Source organism: Chironomus tepperi, unplaced genomic scaffold, assembly GCF_022539635.2.
Source record: "Chironomus tepperi strain 1889 unplaced genomic scaffold, CSIRO-AGI_Ctep_v1 contig_298, whole genome shotgun sequence".
NCBI lineage: Eukaryota > Metazoa > Arthropoda > Insecta > Diptera > Chironomidae > Chironomus > Chironomus tepperi.
The window spans coordinates 1,377,901-1,403,209 of NW_027226420.1; the positions used below are offsets into that span (position 1 = coordinate 1,377,901).

General features: G+C 31.5%; 1 protein-coding gene across 1 annotated transcript; it reads right to left on the bottom strand.

Moving 5' to 3' along the window:
* Window positions 1–1,225: 1,225 nt before the first annotated feature.
* Window positions 1,226–25,302, bottom strand: LOC139092377 (uncharacterized). The gene is made up of 9 exons (XM_070642731.1): window positions 25,005–25,302; window positions 18,531–18,753; window positions 11,555–11,712; window positions 9,604–9,676; window positions 3,617–3,980; window positions 3,098–3,354; window positions 2,916–3,036; window positions 2,242–2,568; window positions 1,226–2,184 (listed from the first exon to the last, which is right to left on the bottom strand). Exons 1-9 carry the CDS (start codon window positions 25,064–25,066, stop codon window positions 2,063–2,065), a joined length of 1,707 nt encoding a protein of 568 aa, XP_070498832.1. The 5' UTR covers window positions 25,067–25,302; the 3' UTR covers window positions 1,226–2,062.
* Between the last annotated feature and the right edge of the window lie 7 nt (window positions 25,303–25,309).

The window sequence follows — 25,309 nt, forward strand, 5'->3', positions numbered from 1 at the left end:
ATATAAAGCTAAATCTTCCAAGCTTTTGTGTCTCAAATCTTGATCGAATATCTTCAATAAAAATAATTCCTGATCATGATTTAACTCGCGTAACTTTATAGCCCTCATTAGATCTTAATGTGGTCTAGAATTTAATATAATTGAGGAAATTAGTATAAATTTAAGCTCTATCCACTTAAATAATTTATCTCAGTCATAATTAGAACAATTAATACATATTAAATAATGCATATTAATTTTCAAATTTGCAGCAATGATATTAATATCATTTCTGGATTTTGCAATTACTTATGCATTAATGTCGTTTCATTAATCAAAATAACGATAATTAACATCCATTAATTTCATACCTGAAATATATTTAATCAATAACTCTTTTGAGATGTCTTTATTTGAGATGTATAGAGTTGCTGTAACTCAGTGGTGAACAACCTTTACATACCTCATACACCATTGTCGGTGAAATGGCATCAGTGGCTCAAATGGAAGAGCAATGACCTATGGTAGTCGTTCTAGTTACGAAGTTCGGTTCGTGTCTTGGATTCGGTTTTGAGGGCAATGACACATAATGTGTCCATTGTTAGGTATATCCTTATATACTATTATCTGGATGACTTTCAATACGGAAACATGCACACACGAATTGTAACTAGGGACATTGCCATTTAAATCAAGTCTTAGGACGTGCTCGTGTCTTAACAATGTGCAGAGCTTGTAAGTGATATAAACTATAAACTATAGGTCTAAAGGTTGTGGTACAACACAGAGTGTTGCTTTCTCAAAAGCGACTGTTAAATTTTTTCAAAAAAAAAAAAATTGATTATCAAAATTCAAATTTTTTTTAACCGTTACTTTTACTTTTCTTCCTAACGTAAATTTTTATATGAAAATAAGTTGAGTTCGAATTGTTCGAATTTTTCGACAATCTAATGTTGAGACGGCCACACACTGGTACAACTGATTAATTATCGCAGTGCCTCCTCCAGCTCATAAAGATAGGCCCTTCAAGCATATGTACACATCTTGGTGGTAAGCCTCGACCAAAACAGCAAACGCCAAACGGATCATGCCACACTAGTGTACCGCAGCACACAGGTTGCCCACCTCTGCTGCAATGGAATTAAAAATCATTGACCAAGTCAATTAAAATACTTTAATTTACATTTTTATCGTAAAATATAATTTTTATTTTCATATAAAAAATTATACAATTATACATGCAAGAAGCTTTTGTGCTTACGATTATCTATGGATAGTAATAAAGTACAGAATGTCCTCAAGTCGGATGCAGACAAAAAAAAATAAAATAAGAGAAAAATTGATGCTGATAAAAAATATAAATGGCTAAATATCATTAAGAATATCATGAAAAAAAATAATAATGGAAGTACTTTGCGCTAGTGGTAAGTGACTTATGTTATTGTATATATAATATCAATTATAATTTCATCGTATGATGTACAAAAACATTGTGATGAGACTTTATCCTCACAGAAAAACTTTTTTTTTTTGACTTTCTTTGGTTTATTAGACAATGAAACAAAGTTTTATGTAAAATTTGAGGGGGGTAACATAGTGAAAATTTTTTGAGAAATTTATGATTTGAAGATATTTAATTAAAATTCAGCTAGTTGCTTGGTATTACTTAGGCCAGTGTTGTCTACACTTTTTTGGACAGCGACACAACTTGATGGTAATCCTAACTGGCAAAGAACATGCTTTCATGGTGCAGTAGAGCAACTAAGGTACCTAAAAGCGATCTCAATTGAGCCGTTCCAAACAATTTAGACAACACTGCACTAGGGCATGATCTGGTGCTCCAGGGTAATAATAGGAGATATCCTAAGTTATCCATAGCAATATTAGTTTAGGTAACTAGATCAATAATATATGCCTAGCAAGGCTTAAGGCAGTGATTCTCATCCCTATATATCAATTAACCAGATATGCCAAATATTCATAATATGGGACCCCCTCTCATTTAAAATCATTTATTGCAAAAGAAATCTTATTAAAAATAATTATACGGGAATCTGTAGAAAATCAATTATCAAATCATCAACTATTCCCAATCACCAATATACATTCTCGATGCTGATGAGACATAACCGCGTGATCCACCTCTCGATGATGGTGTTGGCAATCGTCCATACATATGATAAGGTGATTCAACAAATTCTGAATCTGTAATGTCAATAAGTAAATAAATAAATCATCCAAAGAGATTATAAGCAGCCTCACCTATTCCACTTTCATAACTTCGTGCATGCCACATGCCATATTGTCTCATTGGTGACATCAGATTATGTGAATGATGATGAAGTCTTTGATATAAACTTGATCTAGGATCATTAATTTGATTTAATTGATATAATGATGAGAATGTTGGCTGATGTCTATCCATATGTGCAATTGAACGTCTTTTAATCACTGGATCGCGTGAAATTCTATTTAAATTACGACTATTGCTGACATAAATCTCTTCATTTGCACGACTTGTCTTACGTGATACCTTTTCCTTTGCAAAATTCGGTACTCGAGCACGCAAACCGCAATAGTATGGATCATCTATACATGAAATAAATACCAGAATATTAATGAGATTCAAATAAAAGGAAAGTTTAAAGGCACGCTTAAAAGGCACTTTCGCAACTTCTACTGCTGATGTTTATTTCTATTACATTACAACCGAAGGTCTTAAACTTTTCACTTTTTTTTTTGTCTACCATCATTGTTCTGTTCAGGAATAAAAGAAGTAAATCTTGAACTACAAATAATTCGTGATCTATGAAAGAATTGAATAGAAAATTCTGCCTTGTCGCACTGTTTCGTTTGAACACGAGAAGAAGTGACTATAAAGTCATTGAAAGCTGATTGCATTACAAATTACGAAACGTATCAAATGATCTGTTTACCGTATTTCCTTTGATTTTTATTGTTGCTATTATTGTTGTTGTTGTTGTTGTTCTTATCCGATTTACTTCTTGAGACTAGCTTGACGCGTATTTCATCATCGTCAATTTCATCATAATCAGGCTAAAAAGAAATAGAGTACAAGGATTACATTACATTACTGTATGCTACACATCACACTTACTTTCAATGCACTGTGAGTTTCGTGAAGTCCATATAAATTATCGCCGCGTGGTGGCAATTTTGGCGGCTTCTCGCGTCTTAATGGTGGATATTGTGATGATTGCATTACCATTTGATCACGTGGAACACGTCCATAGATGCCTGATGCACCAAAACCTGATGATCCTGAACTATCAATCTCATTACCAGCTAAACTGTATGGATCTTCATCGGGAACTGGAATTCTTGGACGATTCCGCATATCAAATTGTCGATGAACTGTTTTATTGTAACGGAATTAATTGTTATTATTATTATTTTGTAAGATACAAAAAGGCACGCTTAATATTCATAGCAACAACTACGCAAAAAAAACTTTCCCATAATGATTTTCAATATTTTTTGTGCCTTTTTGTTTTCGCAAGCAAGTCAGGCAAAAAACAAAATTTTTTACAATTCAATGTGCATAAAGTTTATTATTATTTAAGTAAAATGAAACCGATTGATATACAGCACAAGAAAATAATTTCATCATGCTCACCTGGAGGCAATTTACTTTTAAGCATGTCCATGGCAACGACGTTGATTATTAAAACCCAAATAGGACAATCTAAAACATCATTTTCAGATTTGACAAATGCCAATACTGACATGCATTGTGTCTCAAGACGTCGTCTGTCTGGATATGAACGACTCAATTCACGACTAACATTTGATTGAAATTTTTTCATATCAAAAATTTTCATGACCTTCTCAATCTCTAAACATTGAGATGGTGATTTAAGAATTTCTGTTCCAATTGCTGTCTCATCATTTGAATTTGATGCTCCTTTTACGTAGATGTTGCTTTTTGAGTATCGTCTTGCTAGAATGTTTCCATTGTCATCCATTTTGAGCTTCACACCCTGATAAAGTAAAATTTAATTATTATCAATCATGATTAATTGTTTTCGGTATGTTTGGGAATTGATCATTATGGATGGACAGGGAAAATTTGATTTTTAAGTCTCTGACTCTAGTCAAACACAAAGTTCATTCTAGATGAAGCTATTCAGGACCAAAATATACAGAGCTTCTCTTTATGTGTGTCTAAGTGCTAATGACAGTTTAACTAGTGAAGGGAACCTAAACCTACAGTTCATTAAGTTGTGATCTGAAATACTCCTTTGATGACATTACTGCCTGTAGTCTTCAAAGGGAGGTTGTAAGCCATCTGAATCACTCCTTTGAAAACTACAAGCATTAGCCTTCAAAAGACGCTACAGGCATTAATGTTCATTCAAAGGAGACCCGTAGTCTTCAAAGGAAGACTGTAAATCGCATTTCCAGTGCAAATGATTCAAAAAAGGACATGAGAAAAATTGATCATGCCGAGTCTTGAACCTATGACCGCTGGGTCGATGTGTAATTATTAAAATCCGAAGAACGAAACCACTACGCTATCGAGCCACTTTGACTTGTCTAGCAAAATCAGAACCATATGTCCAGCTATAAATCTAACATTTGTGGAACTTGTCATGAGTAAGACGTCATAAGTGATCGACCCCAATTTTGATGACATTTAATATTCATTTAAATTCTTTATTTTTTTCATGTCCATCTGTAAATCGGATTTATTGTCATTAATTTAACATAAAAATCGACTTTTATTTTCATTAGCAACAAGCAAAAATTGCGAATATAAAAAAAGTGTTTAGAAGTCAGTAGACAAAAACACTCGTGTGAAATAAAGCGATGATTAAGTCTCAATGAGATCATACAAAGCACGTCTTGACTACACATCCGTTTTTCTCTACGTCTAATGAAATTTATTGTGTCATTTAGAATTAAAAATTGTGAAGAAAAAGTTTATATCTCTCAAAATTTAAACGTTATTAATTCTAAATGACTGCGGACTCAAGCATTAATATTAAGTATAAATGTCATGAAGTGTAAATTATTGCAGCGCCTTTATTCTCTTCAAGGAAATTACGCTTTAATGCAATTTGTACGTAAAGTACACGTGCTTATTATGATCATTTGAATTCATAACATGTATGCACCGATGTGGCATTAAAATACATAAATTTATTAATCCAGGTACGTTTGAATGATGGCTTAATTATTATTTAATTTCTAATAAATTGAAGAATTAATTTTACGGCCAATTTTTTAAGCTTTAATGTGAATATAAATTTGTTTTACTCTGTTCTACATGGAATAAAGTTAATTATAAAGTTCATGGATGGGACATAAATAAAGTATTTAAGCGATGGAATTGCGAAGATGATTCATTAGTTTGGGAGCTAAGTTGAGGATTTTAAACGCTTCTGGTAATGATTTTTGATTGGTATAAATTGAAATGTTACATCCATGGTGGATTAACGACACAATGCATACTTAGATTCATGACTTCTCAATTTGGAATCGAAATTGAACTTAACGTTCATTTGAGATTTGAATATTATTTATTGTACATAGTTGAAGACCTTATTTGATGCAAAAATTTGGTCAATTTTTGAACTTCGAAGAATAAACATTGTTGTGAATATTTAAATCCGCTTGGAACTCTTAATTAATATTAATTCAATGAGCATTTAAGTGATAAACAATGATATCAAGTGCTAGCGCCTTAAGATAGATAAAATCTAAGATTAAGATGAAGTAAGAAGTAGATAAACATCAAATTAAATCCTAAAGTACTAAATTACATATTTAAAATTCCATCAGAATCTTAACAATCAACTCTACATTCCGTTTCCAGTTAACTTACTGGATATGATCTCATAGTTTGAGAACAACTGATGTAAAAACGACGTAATTAAATCATAAATGTTGAAATTAAATACTTAAATGATATTAATTGGAGTTTGATGAGTTAATAAATATAAAAAATTGTTGATTAATTCATATTCAATCATTAAGCATATCCATTAATTATACAAAATGATATTTGTCTTTCTTCTTCACCGCACCTTTATGTAGTAACTTTAAAGTACTTTAAATGCAATCACAGGAAAATTAAAAAATATTTCAAGTTCATTTTTGTGTTTATTTTCAATGAAACGAAAACGAAAGTGTGAGAAATTCCGAAAAAATCAGGTTTTCACTCTGCTTTACGATTACGATCATCGTATGTATGTAAAAATATTGGTAGAAGATGTGCACGAGCATGGAAAAGTTGTTCCGTTAAGTTTTACTTTACAACTACATTATTATTTTTTATATGGCTTTATGTTATTTAATAATATTAACATAACATCATCATCAGCAGCAAGTCAATGAGCATTTTCTCAGACCTTCAATTTTCATTTTCATTATCACGACCTTTATCAGTAATTGTGGACGATTCAAACATTTGTTATAAATCTTTACAACATGCTGTATAATTTTATCTAAAGTCTACAAGTCACATTAATCAGAAATAAAAGCATAAATGAGCATAGGAAACAACATTTAGGTAGTCATTTAAATTGCCCATTCACCTGACAATATTCGACCTTGTTCTTGATTTCTTTCATATCAACATTTTTAAATCTACAACCGCGTTAGTGCATAGACATAACTCGTTTGTGTTATTAAAATTTTCAAAATTCTCTTATAGTCTATTAACTTTATACTATTGATTGTATTAAGTTGTTTAGACATTCATAACACCAACATCACTCATTTCTGTATCGACTCTATAGAGTGGTCATATTTCATGCCGTTTTAATCCATTGTTGAAAGCATAAGTAAAACAAAAGCTAATGATATGATACGGACTAAGAAATGAAATAAAGGCTTCCAAATACAGGCATTGGGTGATATGTGGATGTCAAAAGGTTTACTAGTAATGTCTTCATATATTGGGCAGTGCAATGTCATGAGCATTTTATGATTCATTTTTGGATCGACTTTTTGGAAATTTGTGTGGGAAAGGAGGGCTTAAACCCTAGTAAATTGATGAATTTTGATCAAAAAATTGGGAATTTCGTGACAAAAACCACCTAGACAGGAGAATACTCTATCCAAATTTTAGAGGGATGAGGCTAAACCCCATCAAGGTGAAGAATTTGTTTCAAATATGAAGAAGGAGTTTGTGGTCAAATACGACCCTGACTAGATTCGACACTGACTGGATACAACCCTGACTGAATACGGCCCTGACTAGATTCGACACTGACTGGATACAACCCTGACTGAATACGGCCCTGACTAGATTCGACACTGACTGGATACAACCCTGACTGGATATAACCACCCTGATTGGATGCAACCCTGACTGGATACGACCATAACTGGATACGACCCCAACTGGATTCGACACTGACTGGATACACTAGATACACTCTTAATTCTATTGAATCTAAATTATTGAAAGAAGGGGTTTTGTTTGGAATCGAACCCACGTTTTCGCATGTGATCATGGTTAGAAAAATTAAGCTTGATGCATTGCCATTCGACTTCAGAGACCTTACTCTAGCAGAAACAATCTCAACTAGTGAAAAACCCAGAAATATTTATATTTTGAGGAAAGGGTGCATTTACTTTTGAGGGAAAGGGGTTAAGGAAACCGGCGATACTGAATAGTTGTAAAATCCTAGCAAATTGACGAATCAATTCCAAATTAGCTTGGGAAAATGTCAATTTATTTACCATTTCAGTATAATAACGTGATGATTAAGCGTATCGTAATGAGATCCCTTAATTAAGTCTTCATAGAACACCTTAATACCTTCTGTTTATTCCACATAGAATTAACAAACGACAATCTCGTCATTTTAGCCATTAACCAGCCCAGTAAACTCATCTCTGACCACAACACAAGAGATTTAACTTACACAACACAAGCACTCATATTTGATTAATTTAATTATATTATGGGAATATTTACTGGTCTTTTCTTGCCTAATTAATTTTCTGTGCTGAGTTCAAAATTAATATTATTATTTTTTGACATGATGGGAAAAAAGAAGCCACAAAAAATAAAATTATTATTAATATTTTCGTGTGTTTTTATGGATGTATATTAAATTTCAACCAATTATGTTTTCTAAGAAACAACATCAACAGCAGCCAACTTGAATGAGAAGCTTATATCTTCTTAATCTTTTTATAATTATTTTAATTCATTATTTACGTATTAATCTGTGACTTATAATCCAAAGGTACTTATTGAAACGAATAATGGAGCGATTAAGGTACCAATGTTATTTATTAGGACTGCTTATCAGTCAGCGGATTAAATTCAAATGAATGGATTGCTTTGATCAGTCATTAAGGTAGTGATGAGCAATGTCTACGCCGTACTACACAAATGTGCCGCCAAATCAGTTTGGAACTGTCATTAATTAAATTTGGTTTTTTCGGCTCCGGACGAGGATCACCACTATGGTGTATCGTAGTGCCCACCACTGCATTAAGGTTATGAATCTTTGGGATTATTGATTTGGATTGAAAAGGTCGAACAAATTTTGTGTCCTTTAAAATTAATGGCTACAATATTTCTTACCTGCACATACAACATCAAACCCATGACAAATTGCATAGCTTCTTGATATATTATTATCTTGTCCATAAAAGGCAAGTTAGATTAGAAACTTTTTATTTTCTCATAGCAAATCTTATGAAAGAAGCAAAGTTACACAATTGAGTTCTCGTCATGGGTGTGTTCCACCTACTGGTTTACTATGCATGATACCACAATTGTGCCTTTTTGTGCTACACGGATCTTATTATTCTCAATATATGATTTTTTTGTAATATAAAATAGAAAAATCATATAGAATAGAATAAGGTTGATCCATAATTAATAATTAGGCGTCATATCAAAGTCCAGAAGCTCTATTCAATAGATTGATTGACTTAATGTAAGACGAATTGAATATTAAGATATTGTAACAGATTCTAATGAGAGCTATCCTAATGAATGGGAAATAATATTAGAACTGGCTTAGAACAGTTCAAAATATCCGCGGCTAAGGCATTTCAGGGTTAAGGAGTGAGGATGCGGACATACCTCTGTAGATCTACAGTCTACAATGGGACCAAATCCACTCAATTGATAAGCATTACTGCATGTAGTCTACAAAATTGAGGCTGTGAGCTGAATTCCACTTCATCAGACTCCTGCCGAGTCTCGAACCAATGATCCCAAGGTCGGTGTTGCAATGATTAGGTACCGAAGTACTTAACCATTCCGCCACCGAGCCACTTCTACTCACTAAACGACTTATGACTTTAGTTCCTTTATAATCTAACAAAATTGTGCAATTTAGAGACACATAATCCACAAAAATACCCGAAAGTCTTACGACTTGTTCAATCATGCGATAACAATTGCCAAAATACATTTACTTTCCCAAGATTAAGAACTGTAATCAAATAATTATTGATTTGCCGGTTCATGCTATAGATTACAAAATGTAATTACGGAAAATATTTGCTACAATTTGTGATTAACTCTCAGCTTGATCAGACACTGTTAATGGGGAAATGATCAACTACCTAACATACCCATAAGCAGATTAACCTCAAAAATTAACAAAATCGACAACATAATCTCACCTGTCCAATATGACGTTTTAATTCATCTGTTTTTTGATCCCGCATTGGATTATCAAAACCGCACAAGCCAATTCTGTAAAAATTGAAAGGAAGAGATGGAAATAAGCATAATTGAATACTTGCTGCAATATCTCGTTATTGCGATATTAAAAAAAACATCGTTATGTACATTTATGGAGCAAGCAAGTTTATACATATACACATAGTAAGCATAGATAGACACAAACGTAGTAAACGAGAGTGAAAGTCACTATGAAGCGTACTGGTATGCATAAAATGCGATGAAAACTAAATTAATGCAAATGTATGTGAATATTTATCATATGAGTGTATCCATCTATCGACAACAACAATAAAAATATGAAGGAATATCTATTCTTGCAGCATATCAAGTCAATTACAGTACATTTTATGATTTAAATGTAATTTATGGAGAAATCATGCTTACATCACGTAATATATTTCTTTTACATATACCGTATTACAATTAACTTTTATTTTGATTGATTTAATACTTGATATTATCATACTATTGGCTTAGTTATTGAACTAAACCTTAACAAGGGCATTGTGGAATGGTAATTGGAGTTATTATTTGTGAAAGGTGTGCTGATGGACCTGTGCTGCTCTATTGGATTTTGGGGATAGTTTTATATCTAATGGCGATCATTAGGATCTCATGGAAGGAAGCTATCGATAGAGACAGTATTGCATTTGATATTGGCAATTGGAAGGAGGAAGCAAGCAATTGAGCCAGTTTTAGGCGGCGTCTGAAGAAGGCTATGGATCACTGTTGAGCTACAAGGATTGTCTTTCCCTTTATGTTGCGCTTGGTTGGTATCCACAAGGATTAGGCGTCCTGGTGCTTCAAGAGCAGGACAGTAATGAAGGAATGTCAGTTAGATGTCAAAACTGAGAATTTGTACAAGCTTTGTGATTTGGCCAGCAATAGAGTAATGGAAATGAAAAGCATGTTGTAGCAACCTAGACTCCAGGTCAGAGCATGGTTTCAGGAAGTAAGTAAGGAATATGTTGATGCAACTTAGAAAACCACATATCTAGTGTAAATTTGGTTGTTTCATTATAGTTCTCGTGAATTACCTCAAGAATTTTGCGACTTACTACCGATTTAAATTTTCAAAATTTTTGAACCTGACTAGTTTTAAATGATTTTTAACACTAAAAAATTCTGAGTTTAACTATCAAATATGTCTTGAACCAAAGTTAGAGAAGCGATGACTTAAACTTTTGAATCATCTCGAAATCGAGACGATTTCTAAGATCAAGGGTGCACAACTAATCGAAATGATCCAAATGAATAAACATGGGATTGATTAGTTTCACACCCTTTGCATAAATATCTAAGGATGCCTAGATCTCGATCTCGAGAACCTATTGACATCGAGAAAAACCATAATCCCCTTAAATACGAATATTATCCAAATGATCTATTGGCACACCACACAAAATCCATCAATAACATTTCACTTTCTGTACACGTTTATATTTACCTTTCATGATCGTAATTGCCCATTAATGATAAACGATGAGATGTTTAATGAGGAGAAGAAGAAGAAAAAAATTGTATCGAATAAGAATGCAGCATTAATGTCGGAAGTTAATGATTAATGAGTAAGATAAACTCCTACGTCATGATAGAAAATTGAATATCCATGAAAATATCTGATGAATATTCAACAGGGAAGAGAGAAAAACTGGTAATGAAATGACAGTTTTGTGAAACAATAATGACTTTTGTAGCTTCCATAAACATGATGCTACTGCCATAACGGACAGACCGGTGTGAAAAACCTTCAGAAAATCTGTTTTTTTGAATAGATAATATCAAGAATTGTGTGAAAAAATCATCACCGTGTATCGGAATAGCTTCACATATTAATCACATTAATGCGCATTAGGGTTTCTTACGACTAATTGCAATTAGACTTACCTCATACCATCGAAGCCATCATCAGATCCATTAATCGTGAGTACTGGTGTGCGGGCATATGCTTTAGCTACCCGACGATTTCTTTCAAAGACAATTACTTTAGCCCATATCTCATCGTCTATTTGTGTCCACTTATCTAAAACTTCCTGAACATGTTCCTATTGTTGGATAAAAATAAAGAAATTTTTTTGGAATTGAATTAGTCACTCGTCATTTAAAGTAGTCAAAATAAAAGTAAGTTGAATGGCATGAGTATATACTTTTAAAGTTAAATCCAATATTCATTCATCTCTTCTTTTTTTTGTGGATTGTTAAGCAGACATGAACAAAAAAAGAAGAAGAATGTCCGACAAAAAAATAATATGGGAATTGATGATGATGATCTACGTTCAATTATTCCATTCATGAAAAAAGGCTTTTAAGTTTACAATTTCCATGATTTCTTATTTTGTTATTGTGGTCTCATTTGTTGTCTGGATATTTACCTGAGATAGAGGAAATTTGACCAAAAATTAAGTCTTAATTGAGTAAAATGAAGTTGGAGATTCAAGTTTTGAGCAATTTTAGGTTTCAACCGTCATTTTAAATTTGAATTATCTGAGAAAGTAGTTGATTACCCCTTTTGGAGTTGTTTTTCCCCTTAAATAGTTTCTAACCCTTTGTTCACAATATTAAGTTAGTGATTTTAAAGTGTTAACATCTGTATTAAGTGTTTATTTGTTGAAAATAAACATTGGAAAGCTTGTCATCTATCAACAGACATTGAAATACATCGAAGCATCAAATTACTGGAACTTTTTTGAACTTTTAAAGTTATTCTCAAATTGAAAACATCAGAAATTGCAATTTTAAACACGAATCAATAGATTTTAAGCCATTACCAAAGCAGCAACTCTGTTTACGACTCAAAAAATACCTAAATGAGCAGCTCTCGCGGTTTATAGTAAAGAAATTTTTACGTCTTTTCTCTCATTTCTTTTGTCTTCATTCATAAAAGCTGTATATATTTTTAACTCTACTCTTTGTCATTTTTCTTCTTTTTATGCTTCTCTTTTGTAGGTCTTTTACCTTCCATTACTTTCGTTTTCAGTCGGTTACTTAATTGGCTATATAATTTCTTTTGCTCCATATCTTGTTCATTAAATTTCTTTTTGACGTCTGTGGAACAAATTTAGGTTCTTAATGCAAGCCATAGAAAAACAAACAAATGCAAATCAACAATGACAGCAGAGAGAGAAATAAAAACTGAAAGTAAGGCGATTTATATGCTGGATAATAATTTAAATGAAAGGTTAAGATATTGCAATTTAATTGTTTTATAATACGACATGCAAAATAGTATTATGTAAGGTAAATTTCATTTCATTTTGGACTATCATTAACATTCAAAATGTTCATTTCATTATGTTAAACAAATTGTCTACAAATGACATTTGCGCAATATCTAGATCGGCTTTTTGTTTTTGTTTGAAGATTTATTGAGACACTAATTTGTTATAAATTTAGGGCTGAGACGAAGATACTTTAGAATGGGTTCGTTAATTTGATAAATTATGTGGCATGAAGAGAGTTAATGGATTGCTTATTCAGGGCATGTGAGAAGATTTGATGATGTTTTAGTGTCTTCGGCTAATAAATTGAGTAATTTTGAGGTTAAATCGTTGGTTTTTGGTGGATATTAGGTTTGAATGGGATGTCTGGAAGTTTTAAAATGACAATAAGCTCTTAGAAGACCAAAGAACTTTTGGAAGGAGACAGTGTTGCATTTGGAATTGGTAATTGGCAAACAAAAGCCAGCTATAAGCGTCATCTGATGGAGACCTTTGATAACTGTTGATCTGTACGACCAGCGAAGTAAGTAACCTGGACTTAACTATGCGGAGCAACACAATACGACGAATCGCAAGACTTTAGTCAGGGCAACTTCAAGACTTCTCATCAATCCAGCGAAGCAGCTATGCTATTCAAGTATAAGCTAGATATAACTTAAGATAACCTCAAACTTCTTAAAAAGGTACGGTCAGACAACTTAAACTTCATTTCTAGACCAAATTCTATTCAAATTCCATATCTGCAACTCAAATCAAATCAATCACATCTACATAGTCCATTACTACGTAAATACATAAATTCAAATTTGTTAAAAGCTGTCCATTTCAATATTTTTGTATCGACATATTAGGTATGTCTATAATTCACATTTTTTTGAAGCACATAGCTTGCTCTAATTTCCCATATATTTCATAAAACAATATTGATTCCATTTCCACATGTCATGTAGATACATGACTTCAAAAGTCTACAAAAAATAATAATTTCAAAATTGACATAAATACTCTAATGTCAATTATTAATGATTTTATACAAAAGATACTGGTTGTCGGTTCCAATAATCTATCGGATAAAGCTTGAGAACAGTTAGACAGGCAGACATTCCAACGATTTTTTTAAAAAGTCTTTAAGGTTCAAAAAAACGTTTTTTTCAAACGTGAATGTGAAAGATGATGATGGATTGTATATCCATAATGCATGTAATTTTTTATTATTTATTTCACATTCATCAATCATAATTTGCAATATATGTAAACGAATCATATGCTGTAGATCAGTGGTGTGCAACCTGTTAATCTTTGTGGGACAACTTAGTAAGCTTCGACTGAAACCGCACATGGTGTACGGTTCATGACATTTTTGACGGATTGTCGCATGGAATGAAGCCAGGGGGGGCATTGGAGGCATGATATGCATTCTGGCTACGCCCCACCCCCACACCATGGTGTACCGCGACTCACAAGTTGCCCACCAATGTTATAGATACATCTCTTCAAAACCTGAATTAGTTGGCAATTTTGATTTGTTTCTTTCTTTGGTGCTCTTTTAAATCTCATCAAACTTTACTATACATAAATAGAGTCATAACATCTTTTAACGAAGATGCTATTCATAACGTTTAATGATCATGAAAAATTACCCTTCCATATATTATGATTACAGTCACTACAAGACACATTTAAACTCATTTTTTTTGGAATTTGGCTACCGCAAATTCATGCACAGTTGCAGACGTGCGGATATTTCTTTTATATGATGTCCGTAAGTTTTCATTTTAATGGATCTACATTACGACGTTCAGATTTTTTAATCGAAAGCTATCATGCTGGCTAAACCACTTTTACTATCATTTTTAAATGGAATTTCTAGTTTTTCTGCTACATGCTGGACTTTTTTTGCTTTGAATAGAGACATTTTCAATTGCATAATAAACAGCATCATCATCATCATCATCTTCCGAATCTTGTAAATGCTTCTTTTCTGTTACTTTATTGCACTTCACTGTCACATTTCTCATAACAAAAAGTCGTTGCTTCCCATTCATTGGAACCAAGTGTCATAAATACATGATGCAATAATACAAATTGCGCAATGAGTTGTGAAGACGAGATGAAAAATCGCTTAATCAGTTTTTATCTACCGGAAACATGCAGAAATTTCATGTTTTTCTGCCTATCTCGCATATATTAATCCTATTGTGGCTGTATAATGACAAGAGAGAAATTAGGAAAAAAATGACTGTTTTTGGATGTAGGAAATGAATTTTTGGTGATAATGTCTTTATCTTAACAAAAGGATTGGGTTTGAGGTAGATTGAATAGAAATTAAGCATATTTGAGGTTAGAGACGCAAGTGATACAAATGAAGGAGGTTCCGACAATGTTCTTTTAATACCAAATGGTAGCTGCTTCTCTTTGGCAGTCCTTCTTCATTTATCTAACTCGAGCAGAGTTGGGAGGACTTTGGATTCCAAAAGTCCATAAAGGTGCCTTCACTGTTGTCCGGATTCCTTATTACTTTAGGTACCTAAGGCATCAACTAAAGACGTACTATCACTAATCCATATAGCAATAAGTTCCTTAAATTTCAATATATCTCAACAACATAAATCAAGAATGTCATGAAAAAGAAAGTATTCAGGAACAAGACACAATATAGTGATTTGAAACATGTGTGTATCCGGCTACTTTCTGCCGTATGCACGATAAATATCGAGAAATGTTCAATTTCCAAACATTTGAAATATGCAGCATCGATAATTTATACCAGAAAAGCAATTTGTCACCATAAATATTGAAATTCAAACATTTAGACTTCCTTCCTATTTAGCAAAACAAATAGTTTTGCATGAAGGCAATCAAACCTGATCAGACAATGATCATGGTAAAGTGATGACATTCCTGAGCTTGCTTTATGTCTGTTAGGATAAGGAACAATCAAACATCTTCAATATCCTCAGCGACATGTCAAATTTTTCATCAATTTGAGAAATAGCAAGTGTCAAATTAAAGCCTATCGAAAATTTATGGAAATGATGAACGAAATTAATGATTACATCCATATTTAGCTAATTTTGTTTATGTCAAGACAATTCCGAAGAAATTTTGTGAAACAACAGCTGCTTTTTGTTTCCATTCAACTCATCAATTATGCATTAGAGAAATTTTTAAAAAAATCTGCTAAGAAATTTCGATTTGTTTCGATGAATTTGCATTGTTAATATTGCTAAGATGTTCCTTTTGATTAATTTTGTCAGATTTATGGATTCGAGGATGTAAACTTGATTTGGATTCTATTGAAGAAATCGGAATTGATTAATTAATTTGATCAGATTTGCAATTTTCGATTTCAAATTTCGAAGTTAACTTAGATTTTGTATTGAAAAGTCTTCTTGAAATGTGAATCAGCAATGCTTATTTATCAATAAGTTTAATTAAAGACTCCGAATGGATCTAAGTTAATAACAACGATGTTTATTCTTCAGTGATTAGAAACAAACTAAATAATTATATGAAGGGGACTAACAACTATAAAAGGGGAAAAAAAACAAATTCAACTTGCATACATTTCAAATATAAAACAACCGTTAGTATATTCTCAACAAATCAATTTAAATTGACTCGATTCCACATGATCTAAATATTAACACTCCATAACTTTGCAAAATTGCGAATATTCTCAAAAATCCATAAACACCACTCAAACATTAATTAACTCGATCGAAAGTTTAGTAATCCTTTTTTTCAATCGACATAAATGCACTGATTATTTAATAAATAAATGGTATTTCAAGCTTATTGAATGTAAAGCAACATCGTTAAACGGAGTTTTCACTTTTAATAAAGATCAATTAAGTAAATTACCGAAAAAAAATGAAATTTTAACAATTGCATGAAAAGTGAACTACGTTAAGTGGAAGTTTCAAAATCTTTGTAAATTTCAATTGCAATTGATCGAAAATGAAATTGAAGCTTTTAGTTGTTAGACACTTTGTGTTTTTTTTGGATTTTGACATGAGTAATTATGCATTTAAAGTTATGCTGTACTTGATGGTTTGGTTGCTGACTATGATTGGGAGTTTTAGGATGTATTGTTTCCTGATTCTAGAGCTGCTGGACAACTGCTGAATGATGTCCAAACCATAATTCCAACAAACCAGACCGCAGCCATAAATTGTGGTTAGATTTATATTTTTTGAGGTTATGTCTGTAATCTCTAGTAATTACACAGATGGACATCATCCAACCAAATCACTAATTGCTCCCTCGGTCACATATCCATAATAACTTTCAAATGTTATGCAGCATAAAAAAATTTCTGCATTCATACAAATAACCCTCAAGTATTATTTCTCGCACTTTCCTTTCTATCTCTCTACGGATGCCAAAAAATTACAATTCCGATTTTTAATAGCTCATGCTGTTAAAGTATCACCTCAATAATCATCTCCATCGCCATCACCAAGTGCCATAATTTTAGCAACGTGAAAATTTTTAAATGAATAATGACAGATTCACGTGATAGGAATATATTGGATATAATTCATAAAAAAAAAAATTTGCGGATATGTAGTCATCATCATCAATGACTTTCGTTGGATGGTTTGGATAGGAGGAAGAGTTAGTGACAGAAAGAGACATTTTCTTAGGTTAATGTGGACTTTGTTGGAGGGTTGCTAATAAATATTCAAGTGGTAGTCAACGACAGAGCCAGATCAAGCAACCCAAGTGGAAGCCAGCGATACAGCCAACATCAGACAATCTCTAAGGGATTCCATGGATTATGCAGAGTGGCTTACTTTACTGCGGCAGTAAAGGATTCAAAATTGACCTAAAATTACATGGATTGGAATCGACTCTAGACGACTCTTCATATAAAATTCAAGTCGATTTCAAGTACTGTTTGATACTTTTTACAAAACATCCTCGATCCTCAATACTAGAATACTAAAAAATCAATCAAATATGAATCCACAATTGACAACTGTTTCAACCCAAATTGACGACCACCTGGAATCAATTCAAATCCTCAAATAGCAATTAATAACTATAAAGTTTGTCATGTAATTTATGTGAAATTTTTCTTCAATTAAATCATGTTTTTATCTTCCCATTTTTTTTTATGTATTTCTTATTGTAAATAAAAGAAAATGAAAACTTTCTCATCCAACTCATATGTATCAGTGCGATACTAATAAAATTTATGGGGAGGTCGTTCGCAAATGATGTCTTAAATATATATGATCAGTAACAATCTTAAGATGTAATTGAATTTGATGTTAAATTGACCAAAATTTCCAAATTTCCCAAAATATTTTTGAATTGAATGACCGTTAAATAACGGAAAATTTGAAATTTTTATGCAAATTTTGAATTTTTGTGTAACGGTTTTTGAATGAACTTCAAAATTATCATTTATGAACGAGCCCCCTAATAATTTTACAATTTTTCTTTCTCTCGCTCTTTGCTGTGTTTTGCTCTTATTATTATGTTATAATATCTTTAACTCGACTGTGTTGTTTCCTCTTCATGATGAAAAATAGCACTTTTTGTTTTCATTCAATTCAAAAATTCAGACGTCCATTGAACTCTTTTACGTAGTATTTATTTCCTACTTTTATCACATGATTATAATATTAACTTACCCTGAATAGCTTTTCCTTTTGATACCAAACGTCTTCCTCAACTTGCACAAATGGCGCATCCATATTAAGATCATCACGCGAACGAGACAATATTTTTCGTCTTGACACCATGTCGCTGCTATTATTACTACTACTATTATTATTAATTGTTGTGCTACTGCTTATTGTGCTATTATCAACTGGCAGACTCAAATCTTTTATTTTTGTATCTGGCGGACCGAGACTATAAGAAAAGAGATTGAAATATACAATAAGTCAGTTATACTAGCAGAACAAATATAGATCGTAAATGAATTTGATTCAAGCGTGATGGCTGTTACTCCAATCTCTATAAAGTTGATGCTGATGATTGTATTACATCATGAATTCTACCTTGATGTACAATTTTTTTTAGACCTTGACATTATGCATAGAGAATTAGAATTAAGTAAAAGTTTCAGCACAAGTCAAGCTAAGAGGTAAGTTTTAAATTGACTTGAAATTGTGCATGGCTTGCTGGAATCGTGAGTTCATCACTTTTTTTCAATGAATTTCGAAAAAATGAAATGAATTTGTTGAAGCTGATTGACTGACTGACTTATAACCTGTTGATATTTTAACCACGGAACTCATCAGCCTTTCATAACTGATTGGAGTTAATTAGTTTATCAATTATTAATGGAAGCTTCAATGGATCAATTAAAACAAAGGCAATTAAATGCGATTGATTATGAAAAAAAGTTTGTTTTAATTGAGGAAGTGCTGTGAGCAGGAGAAATGGTCATTTTTGAATGATATGACGTGATGATAAGTACTTTTTGAACTGGATGTGGATTGATTTTTCATATTTAATTAGAATTCTTAACTGGATTTTGACTGGATCTCAAATTAAAGTAAGCTTTTGTTAGGAAAATTGGAATTAATTCAACTTCAAGCTGTTCTACTGCTTATTGGCAATAATAATAAGAAACATAAAGTTTGATAAACTTCATATCCAGCTATGAATCACAACATATCTCTAACCATAAACAGATGCAGTTTATAACAACAAATCCAAAAGAAGTAAACACACCAATTTTGTCACTAATTGCCTTACTAAAACTGATTCAATTTAAGGTCTTAACTTAATTACAAAGGCATTTCCGAAAAAAATATTTTCACATCATTTTAACTCAGTAAAATTCACTTTTAAAACTGCATCAAGTGTGTTTTAATATTCTACATCTCATGTGTAGGATTGAAATTATTACTGCAAATGAGCGGCTTATTCGCACACTACCAGTGTGAGTATGTGACAGAGTTATTGGACTTGGAATATATTAAAAATAGAATCAGCAAAAGTAATTAAAATGACTAGTAAGTCTTAAGTACAGAATTTAAATTAACAGACAATTCTTGAAAGATAATCTTAAACTTGTTAATTTCATTTGTAATTCCTGTGAGACTTATGGCAGACATTACGATCTTGTTTCCTGAGATGCTATTGATAGATATGTAGATTGTCTTGGATGATGCATTACTTAAATGCCCATGACTGAATCTAGTCGGAACTTAAGTAAATAATCATCGATCAAAAATGAGGTTTTTAACCTCAATATCTTCCGATAAAGATGTTTACAGCTATTTACATCCATTTTATGGAATTTCAGACAATTTAAGTCTGCTGATTCTTGTTTTTATGGTTTGAAAATCATGAATGATTGACCTTTGTGTGATTCAGGAAGGAATTCACATCCAGGAATCAACTTAAAGTCTTCCAGTCGGCCTGATCTAAAGATACACAATCATTCAACTTTATCTTATTCGATGATTCACAAGTGTCAATTTCCAGCTTGCCACACTCACAATAATACAGTAAAATGTCATACAAACATCAAGCAAGTAGTCAATAAAGCTCTAAATCAACTGATCTTTAATTACAAACAAAAAAAATAAACAGCGCCTTAGTCATTCATGTCTGTAAAATACCAGCAATGACTTTGAAACGAATTTGCATCAAATGAACTTGATAGCTATTATGAATGAATGGGAATTTTATACAATTTTGCGTAATCGAGGAACTAAAAGAAGAGAAAAAAATACAATTACAGTAATAATAGTATTTCTTTAATTAAGACTTGATGCAAGAGCCACTCTTCATCCATTTGTAGGCGGCATTAATAAAATTATCAAATCACAGTTCCTTATAAGGCTCATTATGTCATATACTATGATTTTGACATCCAGAAATTGTCAGAGATTGTAAAATGGATTAAATATTAAGGAAGTCAAGAACAACGTACATATCTCTTAAACTTTAAGTCACTTATAATGTTTAGGCACTAAAACTTTATAACATCGTCTTCTATGTGTTGCATTTTATAATAATACTTGTTTATTACAATTATCATGATACATCCAATACTGGACTTGAACAGGCTTTTTGTTTCACTTTATTATTATTAGCAAACTTATTGAGAAAGTGGATTTTAATTTTATATATTTTCTATCAATTCATTGCACTTCTTTTTCTACACTAACCACTTTTTCTTTCTATGCTGACTTTCTTTTTGCCTTTTTGCTAATATTTATTGGATATACTCTCTTATCACGATATTTATTTATAATGAATTCAATTTAATTTTTATGTCAAAAAAATCAATGCACACTTCGATTGAATCTTTATCACGCATCACAAAAATTCCTAATTCACTAGCTTAATAATTTTTTTAAGCAATTGAATAAAATATATCTTGTTTTATTATGTCTTTACGCGACAGAAACCACGAGTGAACTGAAAGAAAATTGAACTGTTTGTATATTCTCACATCTTTAGTCCAACTCTTTTATTTTTTCTTTGCCTTTCTTTTTACTAATGCTTGTTGTTTTTGTATTTGTATTAATGCGATTCGTGTGTTTTGTTGTATGTTCGAGTTACACTTACTTTGCTGCTCCAATACACAACATTTTCTTGCTCTTCAATTGATACTTTTTCCACAAGAGTTTTTCATATTTTGTGCGCTTTTCATGTTTGCATGCAGAGTTGTTGGATGGATAATTTTGGAAATTGGTCATAAAATTGAGTTTTTTCAAAATGTCCAAAAGTCTCAAAAATTTGTCAAAAAGTTCAATTTTACGTCAAAAAGCTTAATTTTGTCAAAATAAATAAGTTTGTCAAAAAGCTTAATTTTGTCAAAATAAATAAGTTTGTCAAAAAGCTTAATTTGTTCAAAAAGCTTAATTTTTGTCAAAAAGCTTAACTTTGTCAAAAAGCTAAATTGTGTCCAAAAAACCGAATTTTGTCAAAAAGCTTAAGATTTTCTTTCCAAATCTTCAAAGTTCCTCTAAAATCTCATCCCTGCATCCAAATGTTATTATTTTAAACGTTTTATGATGAAACAATTTTTATTTTCGCATGTATAGCATTAAATCGTATGTACATAAATGTACCGTACCTACAGACATTGATTAGATATTCCGATGATGTGTGAAATGACCTCAAGTGATATAAGGCATAGGTATTATGTCAGGTATCGTTTATTTCATATTACATGCCTCAATTATTAATTCAAGTCAAAGTGTGAATTCAAAAGATAGAAAAAAATTGATGTCAAAATAGAGCAGCTTAACATTGTGATTTACCACAAAATTTATGGTTGAAAATTAGGTGAGGAAAATTTATTTTGACACTAATGTTATGAATACAAATGACTGCAATAGAGGAAGTGATTGGAAAATAAAATTTGTAGAATTTTTTGGAACACTAAAGTGTCAATGACTTATTGCTGAATGAGTTATTTAATGTGCTTTAGATATTGAAGTTGACTTGAGTTCAGACTGTTGAGTTGCTTGAGAAATTAAGTAAGTAAATCTGTCGAAACAATGTTGAACATTAAAATTCAGAATCTTAATCTCATAAGAACGTTAGCATGAAATTAAACAAGGACAAATCAAGATTCCTCTTGTAAAGTCATCGATCTCAGTGACCTTGAATAATAATTTCAATCTTTACTTGATCAAAGCAATGTTTACTTTGACAAATTCACTGAAAATCTAAAATTCAATTCCAATTTCACTAAATCTTTAACTATCCAGTCAATAAAACTTCCCAGAAATATCAGAAAACAATCATATCTTCCTTCCCATCAAAGAATCATCAACACATCCTAATCTTCGTCCACATAATAACAAAATTCATCACATCATGTACAATTTATCATTCATCATCAACCAACACATAAAGTTTCAATAATAAATGGCCACTGATTTAGATATCTAATGAGTATATGACTAGAAACAGTATAATAGGATCTAAAAGTCAGTCTGCATCATGATAAATCACAAGACCAACAAGGCTTCAGAAAATAATCTTCAATTAAAAGTCACTTTGACCTGAAATGTTAATTTAATATAAGATAATGTCAAATATGTCAGGATCAGAAAGAATGATTGCTGATTCATATTTGGAAGCCGGTATATGATGTCATTAAACAAAATGTTTATTAGGGGATTTTTGTGACTACTTAATATGGACGTTTAAGAATCGGAAATAGCAAGCATACAATTGATGGTAAATATTGATTGTTTACAGAGAGATTTCATCATAGTTGATGCTGATGTTATTTTTGGACATCGTCATAGTCTTTGATTACATCATTAAAGTTAAAAATATTCATGTATGGACGATTCTAGCTGTGTCGCTGTTTTATTTGAAATTTGATATTTTTTTTCGAGGAGCATGCAAGGAGTTAGATTTTTTGTACAGCAGTAAGACGCATTATGTTAGTTCTTCTAAGCAAACATTGACTTTTAATTAACAATTCAATTAACGAAAAAGGAGAATTGAGCAAGAATCAATATTTATTTGAGTGCTTAGTCAAGTAGAGTGTGAAATAGCTACCGATGAGATTTAAGACTGCTGTTGATGATAATAAAGTTTTGTTGTTAATTTAATTCTGCTTGCAATTTAAATTATCGAAAATCTAACGGAAGTTTAAAATTCAAATGTTTACTGTTCATTAGTTCATGTTCGTTTTCGTTCAGTTCAGTATTGTTTCGAATATTTGAAAACCGTTAAATTTTTATTTAGAAAATTCTTCAATTTTAAGTCAAAATTCCCCACTTTAACTGTCTTAAACTAAACAAATATGAATGTCTTGCATTTAAACATCTGAATTCAACAAAATGAGCGACCTTAGCTAACAACATTCCATAAAAATGATGATAAAAGTTATGGAACATTAAAAATTCATGAATATTCTGTGCTGCACCAGTTTTGAATATCAAAATTCCTTTTAATCTGTTTTATGAATCAAAAGGAATTTATTTCAGAAGCAATGATCATAATTTAGAAGAATCACTACAAGTGGTCATAACATGCACAAAATTATAATTTACAGTGACATATTTTGGTCCCAAAAATTTCATCGTGCTTATGCACATTGCTCGATTTGGGATTCTTTTCATGATTTGATATTTTAATATATTATGTTGTTCACAGCACTTTATGAATTAAGGTGTTATATCGTGTAGGAGTCATGGTTAAAATTCATGGACATAAAAACAATAAACGAATCTTCCACATTTTACACATCTCAAAATCGAATCGTGTAAGGGAAGACAATATAAAAATATTAACTGCGTCACACACCTTAATATAAAAAGCTTTACAATATTCATTCTGATCAGGCGAATTAACAATGGAACAAATGTCATCAATTTGTTGTTGATTACAGCTTTTTTTCAACAATTTTTTTTTAATTGATTGTGAAACATTTGAGAAAAATTATTAAGTTTACCAACAACTGATCGCATTTTACAACAAGGCAGTGAGTTTTGAAAGGCAAGAGAAGTTATTGAATGAAGAATTACTCAAGCATTAGTTTTTTTTGGGCTTTAAATTTCACAATTGCTGCAGTTTCGAGGGTCTTTCCTATTTTTAGATATAACATGCTTGCGTATATGCTAGATGGGTCGTTTAGAACAGCATCCAATAATCAATTGAATTACTAAGAATAATCTTTAATCAAGGATTCATTATGTTCAACTTTGACCGTTAAATTTTAAATTTTCGTACAGAAAAAGTTCAAAATTTGATTCTGAAAATTCAAATATTTTTTGACAGTTATTTTTCAAATATTTTTCGATCGTTATTTTCTTAATCATGTTTTTTTCACTAACTTTAAAGTTTTAAAAGTCTCCTTTCACTCCATTCTGATTTCGCAGTTAAAAGTCAATAACCAGACAAACTTCAATTAATAAACTAACAGAAGAAGCAAGTGCGATACATCATAATTAGTCAATAGTCCGTAAAATGCAAGTTTTTTTCTTTCCAAACTGCAAATGCATTCCAACGCAGCATAACGAAAAAATTAGAAAATCAGAAATCGAATGCCTGAAAGCCTATAACTTTCTTCATTTACAGTAGCAATTAATGAAATTATTTTTACACTAAATGATGTCTAAATTCTAATTTTATAACAAGATGACATCCTTAAATTCACTTTAATTACTGACCTTGATTCCCGGCGTTTCTTCAAAGTGCCAGTCTTTAATGTTCTGTACAATGACATCACCATTATTACTTCCTTTATTCTATTTTTTGTTTTTATTTTCTTATATTAACTATTAAAGACTTTTTTATCACATAAGCCACTTCCACTTTACTTCTTCCTTAATTAATTAAGAATTAAATTTAATTAGTGCACATGTTTTTAATTTTTTTGGATATAATAATTTGATTCTTACTTCTTCGTGTTCAGATATTCACTAAATAAGGCAGAAGAAAAAAAAATATACCATAAAATTGAATCGTTAGGCTT